The 24,900-nt window shown below is 45.4% G+C and overlaps 1 protein-coding gene across 3 annotated transcripts in view; it reads left to right on the top strand.

The window, feature by feature from the left end:
- BIN1 (bridging integrator 1) overlaps nucleotides 1-17,001 on the top strand; it is an 87,318-nt gene extending 70,317 nt beyond the window's left edge. For 2 of the 3 annotated variants that reach the window (XM_084209620.1, XM_084209619.1), the window contains 4 exons: nucleotides 8,310-8,402; nucleotides 9,178-9,288; nucleotides 10,090-10,191; nucleotides 13,166-17,001. In XM_084209620.1, coding sequence (XP_084065746.1) covers nucleotides 8,310-8,402; nucleotides 9,178-9,288; nucleotides 10,090-10,191; nucleotides 13,166-13,273 — 414 coding nt within the window. In that variant the 3' untranslated portion in view covers nucleotides 13,274-17,001. Of the gene's footprint in view, nucleotides 1-2,627; nucleotides 2,736-4,320; nucleotides 4,345-8,309; nucleotides 8,403-9,177; nucleotides 9,289-10,089; nucleotides 10,192-13,165 lie in introns of all 3 variants that reach the window. The other variant, XM_084209621.1, reaches the window with a different exon arrangement.
- Nucleotides 17,002-24,900: the final 7,899 nt, after the last annotated feature.

The raw sequence follows: 24,900 nt of genomic DNA, 5'->3' as shown, positions 1-24,900 counted from the left end.
AAGGCAGTAAAAGGCAGTAACAGGTTGCCCTTTGAGAGCTTTCATTCATACATAGCAAAACCAGGAGAAATGCACCTGGTCAAGATACCAGAAAGTAATTGCTGCATTTGTTCAGCAGCAGTGCATGTGGATTATGACTCCCTTCATATCCTGTGGTGTGCTATGCTTTCTCCAAAGCCACTGATCCTGAGTGTGGATGAAATGTGCTCTTTCTGCTCATGTACATCCTAACTGCTGACCTTGGCATCTCTGCCAGTTCTTGGAGAAGACAGTTTTGTACTCTGTGCCTTTGTGGTTTAAAGCCCAGGTCTGCACAGGAATTGCCAAAGTTCTCTTTGCAAAGAGTAGCTGATGCAGTTAGATGGGCAGGACTGTGCCTGTAGTTAAGACACAGTCTGTCAGTATTGTCAAGTGGCACCTTCTGAAGCCCTGAAAAAGGAAAAAATTTTACAAATTATATGTTTTCCTCTTCACTTGCCCTTTGATTTATGTCACTACCAGAGAAGCTGCCCAGTTGGGAAGTTCTCTGTTGGATCTAGGAGAATGGCAGTCCTTATGTATATAGGAGCCTGACCAGATTTCTGGCTGTATCATGAGATATCTGCATCTACTTTATTTAAATATATATATACACACAACTATATACACATGTGTATATATATATTCCCTAAATGCTTGTTAGAGCACAAGTCATATCTCTATCAGTGCTCGTCTGTGACTCATTCCCTCATTTCTCCTTGCGTCACGCTGCTCCATTGCCTCTGGTTTTCCACCTTCCACCCAGCTGCTGAGGGGCAGAGATGAAGTGGGGAGGGAAGTCCATGTTAGATTTGGCATTGCAATAGATAAAACCTGCAGAGTGGAGAGATGATTTGACATCAGTTTTGGAAGGCGGGGACTGCAGGCAGCTGAGCAACTCTTTGTCATCATCTGTGTTTCCTTCTCCTGTGTTGGTAATGGACAGCTCTATCTCTATCATGTATTTCCATGTGAATGCCAGCCCTTAGATATATTCTTGTGCACCTGATCAGTGCTCTGAGCCAGAATGGGATCTGCTGTGACTTTTGACCACATGGGAGTTCTGAGGGAGGACTCTGGTTTCCAGAACAATCTTCACTTCAAGGGCCCAGCAGCCCCAGGCACTCAGTGTGTTGCCCAGGGCTGTTCCTGTCAGATGTCTTAGTTCCAATGAGCTGTCTTGTGGGAGATTTGGGTAAAGGCAAGGAGTGTTAGCCCTTGCATTCAAATCTTGAATGACAGGTAAGACTATTCCATGGCTGCAGCCTTTGAGGTTTCACTACTAAACAAAGCTAAAGATTGGGGTCATAACCTCTCTGATGGGTGGCTTGGATGTGCTGGAAGAACACACTAGAATTACTAGAATGATAGTTGGTTTTTGCACGCTGATCAGGGCTCATTATTGTGAGATGAGAGAGCTTGGTTCCTTGTCCTCATCCTTGTGGATCTCAAAAAGACATGTTTATAAGGCAGGGAAAAATCTGTAAGAAAATTGGGATAAGAGAAAATTAGAAGAGGTGAAAATGATGGTGGTATTCAGAGGACTTGCCTTAAGGGGTGTCACTTGCTACTTTCTAGAAGCTTTTCTACTGTGGGATTTTCATATAACTGTGGAGACCAACCTGCCAAATTTTGTGTTATTGAAAAGGTAGCTGAAGGAGTAGGGGTCAGTGAGCTGGGAGGTCATAGGAAACAGGGGCAAATCTTCCTGACTTCCCAGAGACAGCAGCTTCTTCTGAAGCTGAGTAGAAAGCAGTTTCTTGTGGTTTGATTAAATCTAAACCATCAAAGTGATAGTCCAGTCTTAAATGCTAATAATTTGTGTCCTGTGTAATGACTTCTTATTTATGGCAATCAGCAAATGTGGGATTATTGTCTCTAGGTAGAGCATTATTCACTCAAAGGGAGTTATTCTGATGACTTTGAATACAGTAGCAAAGCTTCTCAAATGTATGCTTTTTAGAAGACCTACATGTGTAAGTTTATGGGATGCCTAGAAATGAAAACTATTGAAAACAGCATTTTTGAGTTGTGGGGGATTCACATCCCTTAGCTAGGGTGAGCTGCCATGTTTTGTGTTTCTGACTCAGAAGGCAGGAGGAAATTAGCAGCTTTGAAAGTTAGCTCTGAGGTCTCTTAGACTTCCCTTTCAGCTGTTTGAGTGGTATGCTGCCTGGATTTTTGTTCCTGAGATGGGTTGTATGGATGGGAGCTCATTTATAAGTAGCTGGGGAGGTTGGTCTGTCAGTGTAAAGGCAGCTGGGTGAGCTGTGGGGAGTAGTTACAGATAGATGAGCAGTCCTTCTCACTCGTCAGTGGCTGTGATCCCTTTGACCACCGCAGATCAGGTGCTCGCACCATGCCAGCTCATTTGGCCAGTGGGAAGATAAATGAGTGCTGTGGAAGAGGCTCAGATTTGGTTTGCAGGCCCCCATGTGAACTGCCTGGGATTGTGGGCCCCAGGCAGTCAGGATCACATCCAATGTTTGCGCTGCCACCATTTCTTCTGCGCTTGCAGCCTCAGCTCCGGGATATCACACGCCCTCCCTCCGCCGTGCCCACGCGCGTGTCTAACGCTCATACTACTTCTCTCCCTCACTGCTGCCAAGTTTGATGCCCCTGGGCCCTTCCAGGAGGGAGCCAGCCTGTTGGATCTGGATTTTGATCCCATTAAACCAGATGCCACTGTGGGGAAGACCCCCACACCCGCCTCCCAGGTTGGTTCATAGCGCCGCTCCTTCTCCCTTCGTGACTGACTTGCACCCACCTGAAGGATAGCATGGACCTGAGCTGTGGGTGGCTGGGCTTGGGTGTGGGTGCCCAGGATGGGGACCTTGGTCTTCTCTGCTGGGTGTGCAAGTCCAGGAAGAATCAGGTGTCTGCTGGCCTGGCCACAGTCAGGCACTAGGTGTTTGTGGGGTGCTTGGGCTTTGCTCTGATGATTCACTTAATGTATGTCCCTCCCTAGAGCAGCATCCTCTGTATGCTGTATGTATTAAAGTTCTTACTCTCTGGATGGGGATTCAGCCTGAGCTCTGTGCTCCTGCTGTAAATTGCTCTCAAATGGATTTTTAATTAACAGACACTTTGATAATCTGCAGTTGCTTAAGGTGAATAAGGCTGTAAATGGATATTCAAGTGATGGGAAGCCCTTCTTTTCCTGTGTATGACACAGCCTGCACTCACAGTTGAAAAGCAGCTTCCTGCTTGTCACAGTGGGGTATCAAAAAAGAAGATGCCAGATTCTGTTCTGGTCTGTACCTGGTCCTGTCCTCTGTCAGAGGCAGGTGAAGTGTGCCTCATGTTATGTCTACATGACTGGAGGCTTTGCAGTGCATCCTGAATAGGGTGGTTGTCCTTACTGAGATTTTCCATTTTAAATGTGCAAAGTGGTTTTTTTTTTTGTCTGTGGATGCTACTAAAATTTGTAATTAATATCATTGGGTTGTTTATAGTACATCTCCAGTATCGTCATGTTAAGTGGCTCTGTATGGCACAGATTTTTGTAGGGATAAGACTTCTTTTGTCAGAGCAATCAAACATTTAGGCATTTGATTCCCCTAAATTAAAATACTGTATCTGCAAGATACTAGTTATTATCATAATTGGATGCACACCAATATGGCCAATCTATCCTTTTTTGGAACTTTATGTGGGTACATGGGCATTTTGTGTCTACTTGCCTTCAGGACAAGCTGCATATCAACATAAGCCTTTTTAAAAAAAAAAAATACTTTTTTTTTCCTGAATCATCAGTTAGAACTTAGATAATTGGTTATACTTACATGGGATACTAGTATAAATTTGACTTGAAATTGTTATCCTTTCAGTAAGCAACAAATATTGCAGTAAGTGGGTTTTTCAGAAGTACTCAGCAATAGCATATTTAGTGTTCTAACCTAATTATTAAGTAGCTTCAGAAGTCATTAAAAGAGAGTGAAAAATAAATAATTTCTACTGGTAACCAAAGTACAAAAATAGTGAAAACCATCTGGGTATCAAAACAGTCAGATTTATTTCCTATAGGGTGGGCAGTATGGCAGAGTGGTTAAGGTATTTTACTGCTGATCCAAAGACACCACAGAATCATAGAACGTTAAGGGGTTGGAAGGGACCTTAAAGATCTTCTGTTCCCAGGGATGTATAAATTAATGTACAAACAGATATTTTCAAAACATGCAGAGATAAGTACTGTTGAATGTCTATGTCTGCTTCAGTCTGATCAGTGTCTGTAATGTTTGTACTCACTGAAATAATCATGTATAAATATGTTTTATTTTTGTTGCTCTTTGACATGCTTAGTCTTTACCTTGGGATTTATGGGAGGTAAGAAATTCATACAGCTTTTGTCTCTCATCATGTCTGTTCACATGGCAGTGCCAGCTCTGTTCACATGCCTGTCTCCTTTCCTTCACTGCTTCTCCTTCCTGCACACCCCAGACCAAAGTTGCTCTTTGTGCTGCTGGACCCACTTATGCACCTTGTATGAAGCCCCAGGGCCATGTTTGCAAGTCAGTCTGGCACTCTAAGACTTACCATTCTACCAGTGCACATGCCCATTGCCTTTCCCTGCTAACCCACTCACCCTTCCCTTGGCATAATGCTGTGACCTTCACCTCACACTTAACACTACTGTGCCATCATCCTCCCTCTCCACAACACAGCATTTCCTAAACTCTCTACGTCCTGTTGGTCTCGTGTGCAGTGCATAAATATCTCAGCTGTCATAAATGTATCATCATTACTGCCTGTACCATTAGAGATGTACACATCTGGAATTCTGTGGAGTTTGCTGTTCATTGACCATCACTGTCAGAAAGATGTGAATTGGCACACCCTGTGTCTCCACTGGAAGTTAACTGCTGGCCCGAGACTTGCCTGGCATCTGCCTCAGCTTTGGAGCTTGCTGACAGGGAGACCCTGCACATTCCCTGCATCTGAACAGAAACCTGACCCTCTCCACACAACTGGCCTGGGCAGGTCTCAGGTGGCTGCAGATTAGCCCCTTGAGAGGTATTTCAAGCATAACTACTTTTGAGTCCCCCTGGACTGGCAGGCAGCAGTGTGGACAGAAAATGCTTGATCTGGGTTCTCAGGCCTGCTGCTGGAACTGGCTGTATTCACTGAGTAAGCTCATGGCCTTGGCTCAGGCAGAGGATTTGAGCCCTGCCAACCTTCCCAATCCCAAGGGCCAGATCACCCCCTGGAATGAGTGTGCTTGGAAGGACATGACCTAGCCCTGGCCTGAGGACTCACTGTGGGCACTACTCTCCTTCCCATGAGCTTGGGTGATGTCAAGGAAGAAGGTTTCCCCTGTGTGTTGTATCAGCCATCAGTGTTTAACATCTGTCCTTCCCCTGTATGTGCATTGTCAAGCTGTCATAGGGAAGAAGAGACTGGTTTAGCTAGGAAAAATCTCATTCCTTTCAGGGGAATGGTAAGGTATGACTGTATCTGATTGAGCTGTGCTTACAGTCATGGCTGTAAAAGGTTTTTTTGACCACTTCTCTCATCCTGCAAACTGGTTTTACCCGAAAGAGAATCTGGTCAACCAGGAAATGCTACTAGTCAAGGTGTTCTCACTGTACCAATTCTCACCTTGGCATACCGTGCACAAAGAGCAGAGCTTCCTAAGGCTGGGGGATCTTCCTCTTCAAGTCTTCTGAAGTGTTTTTGTTACAAATGTTCTTAGCTCTTGATGAGAGGAGACTTTTTTTGGGTTCCTTAGTCCCATAGGGCATGAGGTTAACGAATGCATGGAACCTTGAGTGCAGCAGAGCTGGCTTAGTTCTGCATACTGGGAAATGTGCATTTGGTGTGCATGATGCTGCTGTTGGAATAAGCAAAGCTTTTAAACCTGGTGACAGCAGCGAGCAATTCTTTCTTCCCATGATTGTAAATGCTTTTGTAGGTCTCAGGATGCCCCACTGGTATATAAAAGAGAAAAATTAATAGTTGATATGAAAATGCCCTTTGTTGAAATTCAGGGGATTAATTTAGATCCAGTTTCTCTGATTATTCCATACTATTTTTGCAAATTAGCTGCTTTAAAAAAAAAAAACAACCCAAACCCTCACCTTGAGGTCCTTTTCACTTGTCCATATAAAACTCATGCATGGTCAGATAAAGCTGGCCTGGCATTTGTCCTAGTTCCAGTTTCACTAAACCCACATGAAAACCTGGGAGTGAAACCAATTAAACAGGAGGATCCTTTGTAGCATTTCATATGCATATATTTACCTTAACTCTACCAAAGCTGCTGAGGGAATCCTCTGTAGGATGGGAACAGCTCTGCTGTTTATAGTATCTTCTGGCAGTGTAGGGCTGTGGACATGGTGATTTGGAGACATCACATCCTTATGTGATAGGGGAGGAAAGCATATGTTAGATGACACCACTGGAGCAGCTGAAGGTAAAGTAATGGATTTTTATTACATCAAAGATTTATTCCTTTGTTATTGCTGCTGTTGTTAGAATGCTGCTTGGAGCATTGTGCTAGTGCATGGCCAGTAGCCAGCTGTACATTTAAGGTTTACCATAGTGATTGCTTTACTCTGGGGTTTTGTAAGGTTGGGACTATGAGAACTGCAAAATTCAGGAATCTGGACAATGTTTTGTTTAGAATATGATTGTATGCAGGGGTGCATGTGTCTGGATTTAACTCCAACTGGCAGTGAAGCACCACACAACCACTCATTCCCTCCCATTGGTGGGATGGAGGAGAAAGCTGGAAGGATAAAAGTAATAAAACTTGTGGATTGAGATGAGACCATCTTAATTCAAACAACATAATAATAATTGTAATGAAAAGAAAAATAACAGAGATAAATGAAACCCAAAAAAACCCAAGTGAGGCAAGTGAAAAAGAGTTACTCAACACCAGCTGACTGATGCCCAGCTCTTTCCTGAGCAGTGGTGCCTGATCAGCTTTTCCCCTAGTTTATACACTGAGCATGATGACATTTGGGATATCCCTGTGGTCACTTGGGGTCAGTTGTCCTGGCTGTGTCCTCTCCCATGTCCTTTTGTCCTCCAGCCTCCTTGCTGACATAGCAGCATTAGAACCTGAAAAGTCCTTGACTTGGTGTAAGCACTGCTCAACAACAACTCCATCATCAGTGTTGGCAACATTATTCTCATCCCAAATCCAAAACACAGCCCTGTACCAGCTATTAGGAAGAAATTCAACTATCCTAGCTGAAGGAGGACAACGTGTTTATCAAACGTATGAGGCATGTAGGCCTGCTAAAGCTGGGTATTCCCATGTATTAAAAATGGCAAATCTTGGGAGTCTTCCCTGATGCTGCCTGGCCAGTCTCCCAGGGGGCTGATTTGCAGTCTTGGTGCTACCAGATCCAATGTACTTTCTGCATTGTTGCAGTTTCTGGGAGGGGGAAATGAATATCTTTAATTTTGTGTTATAAAGAGTTAATCTGACTCCAGATAAAGGAGAATAAAAACTTGAACTGCTGGAAGCCTGTCATAGGTGTTTCTTGGTCTTCTGTTGTGCACAGAAAGCCCTGTCCCCAGGCTTTTTGGAATAGTCTTTGTTAGGCAGTGATTTGTGGGTGATACTGAATCTCCTTGGTAGTGGCAGCTTTTGTACAGTAGAAACTTTCCATCAACACAAATGTGCTATGCACCCCATCTGGAATATTCATAGAAAATTGTTAGTAATAGAATATTCACAAAAGAATCCAAATCCACAACTCTTTGGGCCCATCCAAAATTGAAGGGGGTGAAAGTTAGCACAGTGTCCTCTGATTCAGTGCTAATGTCATGTTGATGCTGGGTCTGGACTGAATTTCATATCTGGACACAATCTTACCATGCTCTTTTGTTTCTGGGAGTAGGCAAGTACTTAAATATTCTGTGATTGGTGATCTTGGATGTGGACTATGGAGAGATCCTTGTTCTTTGGCATGCAGGAGAACTTGGATTCTCTTACAAGTGGGCAATCTAGATCTAATAATAGATACTGTGTGTGTTAAGTAGATCTGCAGTTTGGATCATGAAGAGAAAGAGGCACACAGAATTTTTGGCATTTCATTGATTTCCTCTGAATTATTGCATGGCTGGAATTGAGGGTTTCTGACTTTGTTGTGATTTCCCTGAGTTGCAGAAAAAGGGGGAGACAGAAATGCAGCCAGACCCTGCAGTGTCTCACCTGTTAGTCAGCAGATGGCTCAGGCAGTGGCACAGAGCACTTGGGCAGGCTGGGCTGCACTTTGCTGCACACTTGTGTATTTGGAAGGAGAGTAACTTCCCATTGGGATGATTTTGTATTGCAGCCTGCAGAAGCAGCCCGTGCAGGAGCTGAAGCAGCTGGATCAGAAGCAGCAGCTGGAGCTGAAGCATCTAAAACTGAAGCTGACTCAGGATCGGTAAACACGTCAAGGGACAGCAATCCCTTTCCTCCATCCCTTTGTTACAGAGCCCACGTGGGAGGCTGGACTGGAACAAGAGCTGTGTAGCTGCTTGGAAAAACACATCCCTGCCACCAGAGGAGTTACTCTTATGCTCTTATTCAGGGACCAGACTTAGTTGTTGCATTTTATCTGTGTAATGCTTAGGGAGAAGGCCTGCTGGAAAATTCAGTAAAAGAATTGTCCCTTCACCCATGTTATGAAGTCAGCCCACAGCCCATGCTGTCCTAAGCTGTGTTGTCAGCTGGATTCCCTCTTGCTTGCCATTTACTTTGCCTACCCTGTCCTCTGGGCTCTGGCAGTGTCTCCTGAATATCCAGGCCTCCTCTCCTTTTGGTGACACTACTGCCCTTTTTTGGAACCATCTCGTGGCAGCTTTGTTCCTACAGGCTGTCACATTTGAGTTGTCTGTTCCAGGAGGGCTCTATGAGATTGCATTGTGACCACAGCAACTGGGAAATGCTGGGCATTATGGTCTCAGGAAACCTACAGCTCATCCCTCCCTTTCTGCAGCCTTAGGCAGAGAAAGACAGCCGTCACCAATCCTGCCTTCTTGCTGCTGCCTCTGCTGTCCCTTGGGGTGTTCTTGCTGCTGACTGGTGTGCTTGGAAAACCCACTGAAGCCATGGGATGGTTGGGGTCTGGATCCTCCAGGGTGGGCTTGGAGCTTCAGTTTTGGATTCTCTTTTCTCAATGTCTTTTTTTCCCTTCTTTGGCTGCCACTGCCTATCAGAGCTCTTTGCCTGCAGTTGTTGTGGAAACTTTCCCCGCAACTGTCAATGGCACTGTGGAAGGAGGTGCTTCATCTGAGAGAGCTGACATGCCCCCAGGATTTCTGTTCAAGGTGAGTGTGTGGCCGTGTGGCATCGAGTTCCTGGTGAGGGTTTTTCCCTCCCCTGTAAGGCATTAACTGCTTTCACTCAGTATGGCCATGGGCTAGGCCATGTTGAAAGGCAGAACAGAAGTTGAAGAAGAGATAAACCTTCCTCTCCAGCAGTGCAGCTTCATGTAGTTCCAGATGTTTCAAAGGATTATGTAAGAGCATCAGCATCTAAAGGTCTTGCTGTACTATGCAGCAAAATCCGTTCTCTGTGCTGGAGTGGTTTCTGTCTTGGCACTGTGGTGGTGTCAGTCACAGACTCTGGATAGTGTGTGGATAAAATGTGCTCCTGACAGGAAAAGTTAAGCTTTGGTGCAAGTTGACAAATTGAGAAGAGTTGGGAACACCAGCAGGAACAGAGGACTCCATGTTCAGGGAAGTTAAAAAGTCAGAATTAACAGAGGAAAGTCTAGGACTAGACAGGGTAGTTGGGTGGGCATTCTGAATGTGCCAAGGATCACTTGCAGCAAAGGAGTGGAGGAAGGAGTGATTTTGGGTAAGGATAAGCCACAAATTTAATGTCTGTAGGGGAGTGTGGTAGCCAGAAAGCACAGCTGTATCATGCCCTGAAAGAGAAAATTTACAGCATCTTCCTATAGGAACATTTCCCTGCTTTAGTAATTCCCATTTTTTTTCTGTGACTTCTGCTGAAAGCGAAAGAATGGCTAAGCCCTGAAGAATGACAGGAGGCTCATAACATTTAGTGTGGTTTCAGGGGGCATTTTAGGTAGTCATGCTCAAAGTGCTGCTCTGCTCTCCCTGCAGGTCCAGGCCATGCACGATTACACGGCCACCGACACTGACGAGCTGCAGCTGAAGGCCGGGGACGTGGTGCTTGTGATTCCATTTGAGAACCCTGAGGAGCAGGTGAGGGGGGGGAGGCAGGGTGTGAGCATGGGCCAGGTGGAGCCAAGGGGCTTTCCTGAGCTGCTTCTTTCTTCACTAACAGTTGGCTGGCTGAATCCTGAGCCGCTAGTTTGTGGCTGGGAGCTGGCAAGAGAGCTGGTTGTCCTTGAGCTTGAGATTGGCTTCTTGCAACAGAGGGGGAGGACTCTGCTTGTTACTGGAAAGTGGAGACATTATCCTGCATAAAAGCATGTGGAGTAGCCATGGATTCTTGTCCCTATCAAAACATTTGAGCCAATACAATGGCTCTTTTGATCAGGGAGCGCAACAGAGCCCATACTTTGCCTCCTCACTGCCCCTAAACTTGGTGCATATTCCCTGTGACCACTACAGCACAGACTATGGCATTGAAAGAAGTGACTCATACCTTATGATGTTTTCTTCTCTTTTGAGAGATGTTGGAGCTCTGAGAAAGCAGCTGGTGGTGGATGATGTCTTGCACTTCAGCACAGCAGTGGCTGTTTCCAAATGACTGTGTTTGGTCAGGAGATGGCAGTAGAACCAAAGGCTAGAACAGGTCTCAGCTCCAGAGAACAAGTCTTGCTGCCCATCTTCTACCTGAATTTACTTGGTCACGTTTTTCTTTAATTTGAGCTAGAAGCCTTGAGTAAGTCCTCCTCACTTTCTGTGCCTGAGGGCACCCAGCTGACCATCTGCAGCAGTTTTACTACTTTGACTGAGAGACGTATTGAGTTTATAAAATTAATGCTCACATCTCTAGGTTTCTGTTTGGAAAAGAAAGAGAATTCTCCAAATTGATTGAGCAGTCATCAGCTCTTTGGGTTTGGCCAAGTTCAGATAAGATCCTGTGGAAACAAGGGGTAAAGGGAAGCTGATGGAGTTCACTAACTCAGAAAATGTGGATCCTCTTTGTGGCCCAGCTGTTGGCCTTGTGAATTATGGAGGCAGATTATGCTGATGCTTGTGAAATGGAGCTGTAAAATGCCAACAGTTCCCACACAGCTAAAGGAGGAGAGGTTTTTGAGGAACAGGCACTGATTCCTTCTGGAGATGTGACTCCCCACTGGGTGGGACTGCCCTGCACAAGCATTTGGGAACGTTTCTTTCTCAGAGAGCTTTCTGGATGGGAAATGAGTATCAGCTCCCCCAGGTTCTGTGGTAGGAGATGGCATTTGTGGAGTAGATGGCGTTTTTGGATCAGAGTTTTTCAACGCCCTGTGTTTGCACTTTAGCTGGATGTGGGTGCAACAGCCATGAACTCAAGACTCTCCAAGCTGCAGAGGGTGAGCTCTGAGTGTTGCTAACATGACTGTAGCTGCACTGAAGCCCTCTAACCCTTCTACAGTGTATCCTGTGCTACAACTCATTTCCCTAACCTCAACTATACCCAGCCAGAAATTGCTGGCTGTTAACATGTGCATGAACTGTGCAGGTGAGTGGAGGGAGCTTAGGATACTAGACTGATTCCCATCCCTACCTTGCAGCTTAGGTCTCAGTTTGTGGGTATGTCCAGGCCTGGATTCATCTCTCTTGATAGAAGAAAAGGTTGAGGGCAGCAACACTTCTAAGCTGGCACTAAGTGATATGGTTTAAAATTGTTAAGGCCCCATCTGGATCCTCATGTCTAATGCCTACAGCGAGGAGACCCTTCCTAGCAGGATGTGGTGGGAGTGATGCATGTGTGCTCTATGGCACAGCACTGTGTGCAAACGGATGAGCTTTTGTGCCTGGCGTGCTGTGAGCTGGAAGCTGCCTTCTAGACACTTGGGCCCAGTGTCTTCTGCCTCGTTGTTTGTCTTCCTGATTTATGGCATGTCAATCCTTCCACAGCCCCTGCAGCTGGCTGCTGCAGATGGGCTCCTATCTCGTGTCATTCCCACGACATGTCCGGAATGTTCCAATCTAAGGCAGCAGTCAGGGCTAAGTGAGACTGCAGGCTCTGGGAGCTGTGCAGCTCTCGTGCCTCGTGCTGCACTCTAAACCCATGGGCTGCTCCACTGCCAATGACTGGGGGATGGTGGCAGCTCCAAGGCATGCAGAGAATAGAGAGCTTGTACACCTGAGCTGCAAGCTCAGCGCAGCCATCCCACCCTGAATATCTTGAATATGTCCCTCATGTGCCTAGGATGGAGCAGAAATCTCAGTGCCAGACAACCTGCAGGCAGTGTGGTTTTGCTCATGAGCAGGTTCTACCAAGCAGGGTTCCTTTTGCCTGACTGAAAATTCATCTGTGTTTGTAGATGTATGGGTTGGAGGCTAGGGAAGACCTTATTGAGACACCTAAATCACATGTAGCCAAAATGTGGGAGTTTTGCTAACATTACCTTGTGTCAAACCAGCTGCTGAGTTTTGGGAAGATGGGTTGGGTTCCTCAGCTCCCAGTTCCCATAGATCAGGATTTCAGCATAGCGAGTAAGACTCCTTTTGCCTGTACCACCTCTAAAATGCCAGTCATCTGGGAGCCCTGGCTGGAGCAGGGATGAGCTCCTCCTGGGGCTGATTCATCCTTTCCGAAGACTTGTGCCTGAGATGAATGGGGTGAATTCCATGCTGGGGGTGCCTGTCTCTTTTATGGCTATGGAGAATGCTAAACCCCTCACGTTTGCATTGTGAAGGGTGAGACAGGTGATTCCCGTCCTGTAGCTCTGGAGTCTCTTTTGGCAGAATTTCTCCTGTTTCAGTGGGTGTAAATTATGACATGATTCTGTTACACTTGCTGGTTTTTTACTATGTCTGCACAGTCTGGGTCAGATGGGAGCTTTAGTATGAGCTCTGGTGGGATGTAGCCTTTTCTCTGTTCAAAAGGAAACAACAGCATTTTTTCCTTCTCCCCCATACTCCTCCTGGATTGTCTCCAAGCCAAATAAGAGCATGGGCTTTGGTAATGTCTTGACACCTCCTTGGCCTGCACTGTATAAGAAAAATCCCAGCTCACAGCTGTCCCTTAGCATCTGATCTGTGTCTTCTCCTCCAGGATGAAGGATGGCTGATGGGTGTGAAGGAGTCTGACTGGATCCAGCATAAGGAACTTGACCAATGCCGAGGGGTTTTCCCTGAGAATTTCACAGAACGGGTGCAGTGAAAGCCCAAGCCCACCAGCTGCGTTTCTGCTGGAAGAAAGCAAGTTTTCTGGTAGATAACTGAAAAAGAACAATGAAAGGAAATGAAGAGAGAATTATGAAGGAATAGAAGCCTGAAAAAAAAGTCAACTTAAAGGGTGTGTTCTTCTCAAAGAGCAGGGTTTCAGAAGTTCATTGAAATTCAAAGTGTTATTGAAATATATACATATTAATAATAATAATAAGGCAATTCAGATACCCTCTTCCCCTTTGGTTTAAACAGCATTTGGATTCAAAGGACTGGTGCAGAAGCAACTCAGTGAGGTTCTCCAAGTACTGCATTGACTGAATTGTCAGATCTCAGTCTGACTCCTAGAAAGGCAGTATTTGTTGAATGGCTTGAAAGTAGAAGCTGCATTTGCTCTTGGGTAGGTTAATCTGTTTTGTCTTGAAGGTGGCTTGCATGGCAACCATAAAAATTCAGCCTTCCCTACATCTTCAACCTACAGTAGGCCAAACTTTCTGTTATGCTGTTGAAAAAAAAATTTAGTGTATAGTGTTCATCACTACAATGTATGTGTGTGTGTGTGTGTGTATTTTATTTTCTTCCTTTAAAATGATGTTACATAAACTGTGATTTTATACATGTAAAGATAAAAGAAACTACATGGAAAGGGCATGAAGAAGGTGAAATGTGTGAAGCTGTGCTCAGTCCAAAGTTCTTTCAAATGTGGACGCGTAAATTCTCACAGTAGTGTTGGCCTTTGAAAACCTAAGGGGAATAGACAAATTCAAGAGGAGAAACAAGACAAAACAAACAGATGCCATTTGGATGTCTGAAATTTAGGAGAGGGAATCCTCTAGTACACACATCCCCATCCCCTGCCCCCCAAAAAAACCCAACCCTATTGGTGGTTTCAGAAAAGCTTAGATTCATGTAGATGGAAAATACTCTAAGATCTACTGGTTAGAAAATTTGCTTTTAAAGACAGAGATAAGGGAATTTTTTTTTTTTCCTGTAAGAATATCAAAGAGAAAACACTGATAAAAAACAAATTACTTTCTGTGCTTTTCATTGGCGTTGTTTTTTGTGGAATTGTATTTATTTTCCTTTGAAGAGTTCTGTAAATGAAATATCGTTAGATCAGCTTTTTCCAGTGCTGTGCTGATGATCAAGTTAACCTCTCTGAAAACTGGACTCTTGATATGCTCGTTTAAAATGGCTGTGTGACTTCATGCTATTGTAATGCATTAGAAAGGAAGGCAAGAATATCAAAGTGTCAGTGTCAAGAAGACACTCTGCAGTCTAATACTGATGCTGAGTCCTTTCCTTTACCTTTCCTTTGCTTCTGTTTGTTTTTGAATTTTGTTTTTTTTTTTTTAGTTTAGACAAGCAGATGACAAGGCATATTCTAAGTGCATATTACACTTGTTAATATAAGCCAGTCTGGCTCTCCAAGACTCTAAAGTCCCACAAAGGTACTTTATAAACTTTACTTGAATACTGATGCAGCTGGCAAGCAAGTCAGGCTATTTTAATTTTTTACAGCTTCCCCTCCTCTCCCATGATTGTTTTGCCCTGAAGGGATTTTTAACAGTGAGGTTATGCCACGCTCAGGATCACTCTGAAATAATCTTCCAAACTGGTAGGAATTAGCTTTTGTCAAAGCTGCACAAAATGCTGACAGAGTACTGAAAATCTCACCTTTTCCAGTCTGTTTGGATTTTTTGTAGAACAACAGAAAAATATTGTAGGGCAAAAATTGTGTTTAAAAAAAAACCACAACAACTTAGTTTGGAAGAACAGATCTGATTTTGTTTAGAAAATATATTCTTATAGATGCAAGCATTGTTGGAGTTCCTCCTGCTTTCATCTTGGGACAAGATCTATGCTAGTTATTGACAGCAATGTAACAGGCATTGAATCTGTCCTATATAACCCAATCTTTTCTCCTTTTTAAAAAAAAAAATGTGCAGGAATTTATTTTGCGTCACTGTTAGAAACCCCAATAGTATTTAGGAGTAACTGCTCACAATACAGAAGGACTGGACTCCACAAATTATGGTATGGTGAGCTGTTGCTTTAGAATACTGCCCTGTTTGACTTTTTTTTCCTTTTTCATCAGGGTTGTCTTTATTATTACTCTTTTTTGTTTTTCAAAATATCTATTTTTATGCATTTGTGATTCCCATTACTCCTTTAAAGATTATTCATATAAAAATATACATTTAAATATACATAGAAATATATATATATTAAAAAGCGGGTTGATCCAATTAACATAATGCTGTCAGCTTAAAATGTTTATTTTTATGCAAAACCTGTGGATAATAACTTTGTTTTTTTTAAAAAAAGGACAAGATTCTAAGTTACAAGAGCTGTGATTTTTGTCTTGTAGTAACTGTTCTAGACCATTTAGAAAGCTGTGCTGATACCTAATTTATTGTGGGGTTTTTTTTTGCTGTTGTTGTCCTCTGCTGTGCTTGAACCAGATGACTGTCCCAACAAAGATCCTTGTAAGGCCTTTTCATTTTATTGAGCTTGCAGAGCAACTATCCAGTACTGTATTGTCCCTGCAGAAGTGGTAGCACTTTGCAAAAAAGGGATGTTGTTTTCAGGTCACGTGAGTGATGCTCCAGTGTTGCCGGTGGGGAGAGTGTTGTGTCTCTCTCCATTTGCTTCCCCCGACCCCAAAACCCCCAAGCCCCTTGGCTTAGAGCAGGTTAGGGTGGGTTACTGGATCTTGCATTGCTCACAGATAAGTGGTGTCAGCACATCTCAGTCAGGTTCTGAAAATGCAGGATCAGACCCACAGTTTATAAATTGCCTTATGTGGAAGTAGGATGGCAGAGCAGGAAACTTGTAGATGACAGTGTTCTTTAGAGCCAGGAGAGCTGTCTCCTGGGTTGTTCAGCCCCTTGTAAGCAGCCATGGCTCCTCCCATTTTCAGTGTTTTTTACATCTCCTAAATACCTTGATTCTGGTTGGTATTACCTGGTGAAATGAACTTCTCCTTTTCTTTGGTTTAGATCTGATTCAAATAGAAAGAGGGACAGTAAACTCTCAAGTAGGCTGTGCCCTTCTGGTTTTTCAGTTTGCAGGCTGAACTGAAAAATCTGAGAAAAAATGTAAGGGTGACCTGAGAAAATTTTTTTTCCCATTTTTGCAGTGGAATGAAAAAGGGAAAAATTGAAACAAACAAACAAATCCTTTCAAACCAAAATGAAACATTAATTTCTGGGCTTGCATTTTAACAAACGTTATGTCTTGGGCTGTAACAAGTTGCTTTGAAGCAAAAATGTGAAACCTTCTGTTTTGAAAATGCTGAAAGAAAATGTTTTAATGTTAATAGTCTTTTTGCCTTTGCCTTTTTTCTTAATCTGATGACTGGTTTCAAAACTCTAAACTGTATTTTTTTGCAAATATCCACTGAAGAGAACCCAAAGAAGCCCAGTTCTGCTCCACTGACAGATACACTGGACACATTTCAGGGATTACTTGGTATCTGGCTCATCAAAGCTGCTGTTTTCCCCATTTAATAATCTTCCACTTGATTGTTCTACTGGGTGAAAAATAAAAGCATCTCTCATCCCGTGCCATTGACTGGTTTTGTAGCTGGACTTAAAAAGACATTCTTGCTCTGTTGGCTTCAGTTTGGTTACAGATTTATGATACTCCAGTTTGAGCCTAATCCTAGTATGAAGTGGGAATTAATATTTACCCAACTGATGAGAAAGAAATAAGGCATTGTTTCCCCCCCCTTTTTCTATCTTAGCAGTGTCAGTAATATACCTATTTGATAAAATTAAGGAAAAGTCCCAGGGTGAAGAAGAGTATGTGTTCCAGGTGAGACTCCCACATACCCCGTGCTATTTTCCATGGGAATTCCTCAGCTGTCTGCTTTTACCACCTTTGTTTTGCTTGGCTGTGGAGGTGAGGCAGTAAGTGGGGTTGTGCAAGTTCATTTCCAGCTGCTCAGAGCTGGTAGTGCTTTGTGTGAATTGTGCCACAATCCCTGAAGCTTTGGTCACTGTTGCAGAACCCTTTCCTGTCCCACTACCCTAAGACCGGGGCCAAGGCAGACAGCCCCAAGGCAAAGGGGACTTGGAGCAGGACTGAGGGCTCCAAATTCTACCTGGATCTAGGATGTCAGCTCAATCAGGTTTTGCAGTAGCCTCTTGGAGGGAAAAGGCCCAAGGCTAAGGAGATGGAGGAGGATGGAGGGATGACCCATGTTTTTCATTTTGGGTTGATGCTCTGACTCCCTCACCTCTTAGTTCCACAGAGAAACTCTGTAGGGCTGAGAACAAAATATGAATGGCCAAGATGTGTATGTTAATCTGATAACAGTGCTTCTTGCCTGCCAGTGGCACTGACTTCACAGCTGCCTGTTTCCTGCTCTGGGCCAGACAGATGCAATGCTCTGCCACAGGTATTTGAATGCTGTGCAGTCAGTGCCCCCAAACAGTGAATGTCCTTGTCTGAAGGAGGCAGAGGTGTCTCTCAGCCCTTTCTAGGAAGGCCTATGGATCTCCCACAGACAAGGGAGGACTGTGCATCCAGCACAGTCGCCTCTGATTTCAGCACTGGCCCCATTCTCCAGCTCCTCTCACTTCCCAGCCTCTCCCATGCTCTTTGAGGATGATGGCAGCATCGGGCTCGTCCCACCAGCCAAAAAGTGCAAAGCCAGAAGATGCACAAACATGTCCATCAGCAAATCCTACACATTACAGCTTGATAGTGCTGATATCAGGAAAACAAGCAACAGCTTTTCTTCTCTGGGCCACCAAAGGGAAGCTATTCCTTGACACACAGGTACTGTCACACCTGGTACTGGTGCAGACACCTGTCTGCTTGCATGCTCTGGTTCATACCTTTTTGCAAAACTCCTGATGGAAGGAAGTCCTGGGGGGTGCCCAGAGCTGGATTGTGGCACCAGCCCTCACAAACCATCAGGTCTAGTTGATACGTGGGGGCTAAGGCTAAAAGGCTCTTTTGGAATTTTTTCTTATGAAACTAAATGGAGAAACTACAGCTGTGAAGACTGGTCTGTATAAGCTTGTACTTTGATGTGTCCTATGGCTATAATTCTTTCCCCTCCTTCTGCAGCTTATTCTGCTATCGTGACCCTAGTCTGCATTTCGTGTAGAAGGTCCCTACTTGAAACTTGCCAGATGCAGTCCTGGGCTTATTGCTTCTCTTTAGCTGAATTGAGTGGGAACGACTTTGGCAGTGTATTAGCATTCTCTTTTCCTTCTGTTAATTCAGTCTCTGAGTTTAATCACAATGACCTGAAACATGTTTGGGGGTTGAGTGGTTTTTTAATTAATTTTTGTTTTGTTTAATCAAAGCTGAACAATTCCCATTGTATTTAGAACTGTGATACCCAGTTCCACAAGTACTAGATGAATTTGTCCCATCTTGTTTCTTGGTGATGTTCAGAAATATAATTTGTGTCATCCTAAATCCTGCGTCAGTTTCTCTATTTTTTTCCTATCTTTACATTTGGAAGCTGAAACAATTCAGGACATTTTTCTTCCCACAGAGGTGAGTAGCTTCATAGATGTTTGGTGTCCAGGCACCTTTAACATTGGGAGCTCTTACAATCACATGGGATGGAGGTGATGCTGGTCCTTACAACAGCAGGGTAAGCTCTTGTAGCAGCCATCCCTGTTCCAGTTGATTGTGACACTAAATTAATGTAGTGTAAGGAAGGATTTGAGATCTTTCCTTTTTATTGGCTACTGACCCCAAAGAAATGTGACCTTCATTGTCTGGGGCAGGTCTTTTGGTGGGACTATGACACTGCAAGGGCATTCTGTGCCACCTGGCCAAACTTTTCTCAGCTCCCTCTGGCCTGCTGCCACACCTCTGTGAGCTCAGTTCCCAGGCTGGCTTTGGATTCTGCTCTTTAAATTGGACATTTCCTTTGCAGGTAGAAAGGGGGTGTTTGTGCCCATCAGCCACAGGGATTGAGGGACAGGATTAGAGGGATTCACAGTTCACAGCTGACTGGTTTTGGGGCCGCTCCCTCAGATGCCTGATTCCAGACAGGTTGGCACAGCTGTAAATTGGTGCCAGTGAACACTTTGATGGATGGACTGCCAGAGTCCACTGCTTTAGGATGCACAAGCTCCACAAGCCCTGGAGCCAGTTCAGGGAACTGTCTAGGCTGTGCCTGCACCATTCCTTGCTTCCAGACAGCCTAGAGGGTTTAATGCCTTTTAGCCTCTCACCTCTATGGCACTGGGATGAACCTGAGTCGCATCTCGTGGCAGAGGGAGAGCAAGAGGCAGGCTGTGCCCCTGGAACTATCACTGCAGTTGGTGACTCAGGCTCCTGGGAGGCTGAGCTGGGCCGGCTCTGCTGAAGATGGAAGCTCACAGGGTAGGAGCAGGACCCAGAGGCTCTGTTCCTGCCTTCTGCTTGTCCTGCCTCACACAGTTTCATTCCCATCACCTAGAAATACAAAGGAAACGGGAGGGGAGAAGATGGATGAGTAGGAGCAGTGAAGAATTCATTGTCAGAGTCTCTGCTTAGCTGCATAATTCATTCCCAGTGATGCTTTGTTGCTCCAAACAAGCAGCAGTTGGTGTCATTGGCCACGTGCAGGCTGTGGCCACGTAAGCTCTGGCAGCACATCTGGAGCAGGATCAGGCTCAAGGGGCCCTGGTCCAACCTCAGTGAATATCATCACACTGAGGTAACACTGGTCATCCCTCTGGCAACACAGCTGGAGGAGGAAGCCTCTAAAATGGGGGAGACACTTGTGGCACCAGGTGAGAATGGAGTGTCTGGGAGGGGCAAGGTGGAAGCCAGGGCGTTCTGTGCTGCAATGGACTGGCAGTGACTGGAGTCAGTCACCTCACAACATGCCCACATGGAGGGTCAAGTTGGTACCAGGGCTGTCCTTCAGCAGGAGCCCATGCCACCTGGGAAGACCCTGTGACAGGAAGCTAGGAGTCAGTCCACAACACTGAGGAGAAGATGGGAGTTTGGGGCAGCACTCAGCAGTTTCTCCTGTTTGCTGGCTGGGTGAAGCTGGTGCCCTTTGCAGAGCAGAATTGCTGCTTCAGCACATGGAGGAGCCTCTGCTGTAGAGCCCAATCCACAGAGCCATTAATAATGGTGTGGGAACAGGAGTTCAGCAAGTGCCCATGATTAATTAGCTCATCACAGGCAGTTAATGGCCAGGCTGCTCTCCTTGGCCCTGTGGTGCAGGTAAGGGAACAGGCATCGCTTCCCACTGGATGAGGCATAGCCCCCTGCCAGGGGCAACGAGCAGACTCTGTGAGATGTTCTGGTGTGCTGCTGAGAGGTTTGGGGTGAGATTGTTTTTTGGATGCTGGGGGAATAGATCTGCAAGGGAACTTGTTAGTTATCAAAGCCAGGTAGGCAAATCTGGCACAGCCCCAACCTAATATCAGCTTTCCTTTTCTTAGCACTGCTGTTACCTCACGTCCTGCTTGTGCTCCCTCTCACTGAGGCTGACTTCTTCACACGTACTCTGCTTGTCTCAGCACTTCCTCATGAATTAATATTTAGAAATTCAGGTGCCACCTATGCTGCATCAGGCACTGGAGATGACAGAGCCGTGCTGTAACGAGGACATGAAAGCAAGGCTGCTTTTTGAAATCCAAGTGATAAGGAAGCAATCCACTCCAGCAGTGACCCTGCCAAGGAGAGGGCTGAGCTCCACCAAGTGCAAATGATTGCCTCTGTCCCAGCTGCTTAGCAATAAGATAGAAGAAAGAAAAGCTCTAGCAGGAGTGCAAGGTATAGAAATTAAATTGCACACGTTTTCATCTTATGAGCAACACGATGCAGCCCAGGGTGTGAAATGAATGTGATGGGACTGACACTGCTGCTGTGCTTTCAGTAAGAAGTGCAAGCCTTGTCCTGTTCCAAAGGGACATGATCATGTGCCCCTTTAGGGCACGTTCTGGGATGGTCACAATGATGCCTCTGACAGCAGAAGTGAAGCAGGTGCAGAAACCCCTGTGCCACAGACTGTAATTTCTCCTATCTCCAATTCAGAGACCTGTGAGAGCCTCCTGGCGTGACTTCCCCTCTCTAATGTCCAGGATTGCCTCTGTACATCTCTATTAGGGGCTTCCAGGAGAGACCTGACTATTGATTTTGCAGGAAGTGCTGTATTTGCTGCTGAGGGCAGTGCTGCTTTAGGAGGGAGCTGGCCACACGGAGGCACTCGTCACATCCACAAGCTCCCTGTCTCAGTACAAAACTTCCCAAAGGTCTGAAAAACACCTTCTGTATGCCACACTTCTGGCTGGCTCCCCTGGGGAAATCTGAGAAAAGCTCAAACTGAAAAAAGCTCATCTGTGCTGGGGGCAGTCACAGTGTTTTAGTGGCTGGGCCATGGCATTGCACTTGATGGGCACATTAACCAGAGATGCTTCCAGCCCTCCAAGAACTATCCCCATAAGGCACAGCAGAAGCTGGCTTTGCTCCTCTGTGACAAGTGCTCACCTTCCTAAATCCTCCACAAGTTTCACCTGGAGCTGTCTGGAAGTGTCACATCCATCTTCTGCTTCCTGAGCCCTCCTTCCTGTGGGAGGCACACAGGGAAGGCTGTGCCTCTCGCCCCACAGAGGCAGTGATGCACCATGCCAGAGGACAGGTATTTAACTTGCCCTGCTCTGCCCTGTCTGGCAGCTCCAGCCTTGCTCACTGTGTCTCAGGCTTTCTGCTGTGGCTCTGACAAATTGTTGCTCTTTCCCACACAATACAGATGTTTTTGCAGGACTGTAAATTACTCCCATCCAATAACTTTTATGAAGCATTTTTTCTCCACACAGTAAAGAAAAATGCTACTGAAGAGGTAATTAAATGTTTACTGTTAAGTACTTTATATATTATATACCATAGATCATTCCATCCATTAAGCAATCCATTTAACTCCCTTTAACAGCATTATTGTCTATTATTAGGTTAATCAGCATTCACATCCTCTAACTCTGCATTTCTATCTAATTAGCCCTTCTTTCTTACTTCATATTTCTATTTAATTAAGCTCAGCATCAGAGCTCAATTCCCTGTGCTCAGCACTAGCAGAGGATTTGATCCTTTCAGTGCATGAGGGGCCAAGGGGCACTGAGTTTTAAGCAGCCTCCTTGGATCCCTGCTGAAGTTTTCAGCTAAAGTTTTCCAGAGTCAGTCTCTGCTTAACTCCTGGGAAATGTGTGTCCATGTAAGAAGCTGTAGGTTTGTGACATTCTCATTTATCTCAGATTATCAAAGAGGCCCCATAGGCGGGGTGGCTGCAGCCGGTGTGTCTGCAATGATTGCATGCAGCATCCAGGCACTGCACGTGGTGTGGTTGTGGAGAGGGATTTCCTGTACATCCTGACTGGAAAGGCAGGTGCTCTGTGTTGTGAGGGGCTCACACTTCACTCTGGGTGTCGGGGTAGGTAAGGATCAGCAGCTGGGAACAGCTCCTTTCTTACCTGACCGGGGCAGAAATGTTCCTGCTGGTGCAGTTCCACATGGGCTCAGGTGGTGGGGCAGGACACAGCCCTGCCTGGGATGGGGCTTGTCAGTGTGTGCCAGTATTGGAATAATATTCCAATATTACCGGATAGCACGTGTCTGGGCTCGTCCGGCCCTCGCTGCTCGGCCAGAGGCAGCTCCTGTGGTTTTCACCACAGAGATCCCTCTGGCTAGCTAGGAGTTGCAGCTAGACACTGAGAACAAGTCCAGGCTGGTAGGAACTCAGCTTTACCTCGGGTGAAAGTCCTTAGGCTAGGTGAAGAACGAAAGGAGTGGATTCTACCGCAGGGTTCGGTCCAGAGCTTTATTCCAGGGTCTCTGAATCTTGGTACAGCTACAGTAGAATCCCGGCCGCATGGTCCCAGGTCCTTTTAAGCCCAGGGGGAGGGGGAAGGGAGAGGATAGGTGAGCTACCAACCAGGTGGGAGAGGGCGAGTCTCAGGGGACAATGACACTTAGGCCAATGGCCCAGGGCTGAGAGGCATCTTTTGAACTTCTGCCAATCACACGACACCCTTACTGGAAAGTTAAGCTTGATGGACATCACTTAAGACGAGAAAGGGGGAGGGGAACAGAAAAGGTATGGCTACCTGGGAAAGGTTTGGGGAGTCTGAAACAGGAAATTGCAACACACTACAACATGCCAGCTTCAGGAGTGACTCTGCAGCCCCCTTTGACAAACCTCTGCTCAGACCCTGACCTGCAGAGGGGTGCACTTGCAAGAGGTGAGCTGGTGGGCTGGTGGCCCTGAGCCATGGAATGTGTGGTGTGAATGGGCTGCACAGGCTGCTGTGCCTCGGAGCACTGCTGGGACCTGGGCTGGCATCCTGCCTGCTGATAGCAGAGTCTGTGGCATAAACAGCTCCTCTGCTCTCTCCATCCCCAGGCCCTGGGGTCTGCTGCAGGAGGCTGTCAGTTATAATCTCTCCCCCTCAAACGTTTTTGGGGATACCCAAGGCACGCACCGTGACAGAATCGCTGGAAAGCAGATTAAATAGCAGACAGGGAACACCTTGCTTGTCACCACTTAGCATCCAAGCTGCAATGGCTTTGAGGAATTGTCTGGGCCCTTCCAGGGTCCCCGAGCAGCTCTTTTTCCTAGTACCAGTCCAGAACAATCAGCAAATTGAGTTCTTTTTATTAACTTTAAAAGAAGACATTAGCCTCAGCCAGGAGAATAAAACCAATTTATGAGGCAATTAGCTCTGCAAAAACATTTCAGTCTCCCCAGAGCAGCCATCTGAGGAGCATCTTATTCCAGCTGCACAGCTTCTTCCGGCCTTGGGTTTACAGCACACTTCATTTATCATAAATAATAATAATAATGAATAAACAAATGGCTTCCTGATGAGTGTGTGAGACAGCCAGGAAAGTCTTCTCTGCCTGAAATTAGACCATGTTTTTGACTTCCTCCTTCCAGGTGTCATTTTTGTGGCCTGTTGCTTGACTGTGATTAATTTTGATACTCAAGCTCTTTATGAGCAGTATTATCTTATGTAGGTTTTCTTGTGGGATCTGCAGGGTTAGGTGCAATTCAAAGGACCTGGGCTACATGCAGGTGCCATAGCAGCAGACTCAGAGAGCTCTGTGTGTATTTTCCAAGTCCCTTTGTAGAAATTACAGGTTTCTCAAGAACTGCCTGTTAATGCTGGAAATTTGGGCAAAAGCCAGGAATAGGGTCTTCCTCTGCCATTGTTGTTCTGATACAATAAGCTCTGGGTGATGAAGGTGATGTAGGAATGAATGTGGATTGGAAGAAGAAGGCAGTGTCAGGGATCCAGTGTGCTCAAGCCTCTTGCAGCAACCCCCCATGCAGTTCCCTGCTGTGCATTTGCCTCATGCTCCACGATGAAGATGGGATTTGCAGCCCCTCAGCAGTGCTGCTATCAGCAGCTTGACCGGCTCAAGTCTATCGGGGCTTGAAAGGAATTTTTTTTCTTTGTTTTTTAAAAATCCTTTCCTGCTCCACTTCTTTCTCCATCATTGAGTTAAAAGTCTGTTAGCATCTCTTTTGGAATAATTCTGCCTTTAAATTTTGATGAGTCAGTGAGTCCATGCAAAGCTTTTTAAAAGCTTTTAATTCTAAGCTTTGGGGGTTTTACACAGCCGGTTTAATCTGTAATGACTTTTTTTCATTTC

Source organism: Fringilla coelebs (assembly GCF_963513975.1).
Source record: "Fringilla coelebs genome assembly, chromosome: 7".
In the NCBI taxonomy this organism is placed as follows: domain Eukaryota; kingdom Metazoa; phylum Chordata; class Aves; order Passeriformes; family Fringillidae; genus Fringilla; species Fringilla coelebs.
This window is presented reverse-complemented; position numbering and strand designations above follow the sequence as displayed.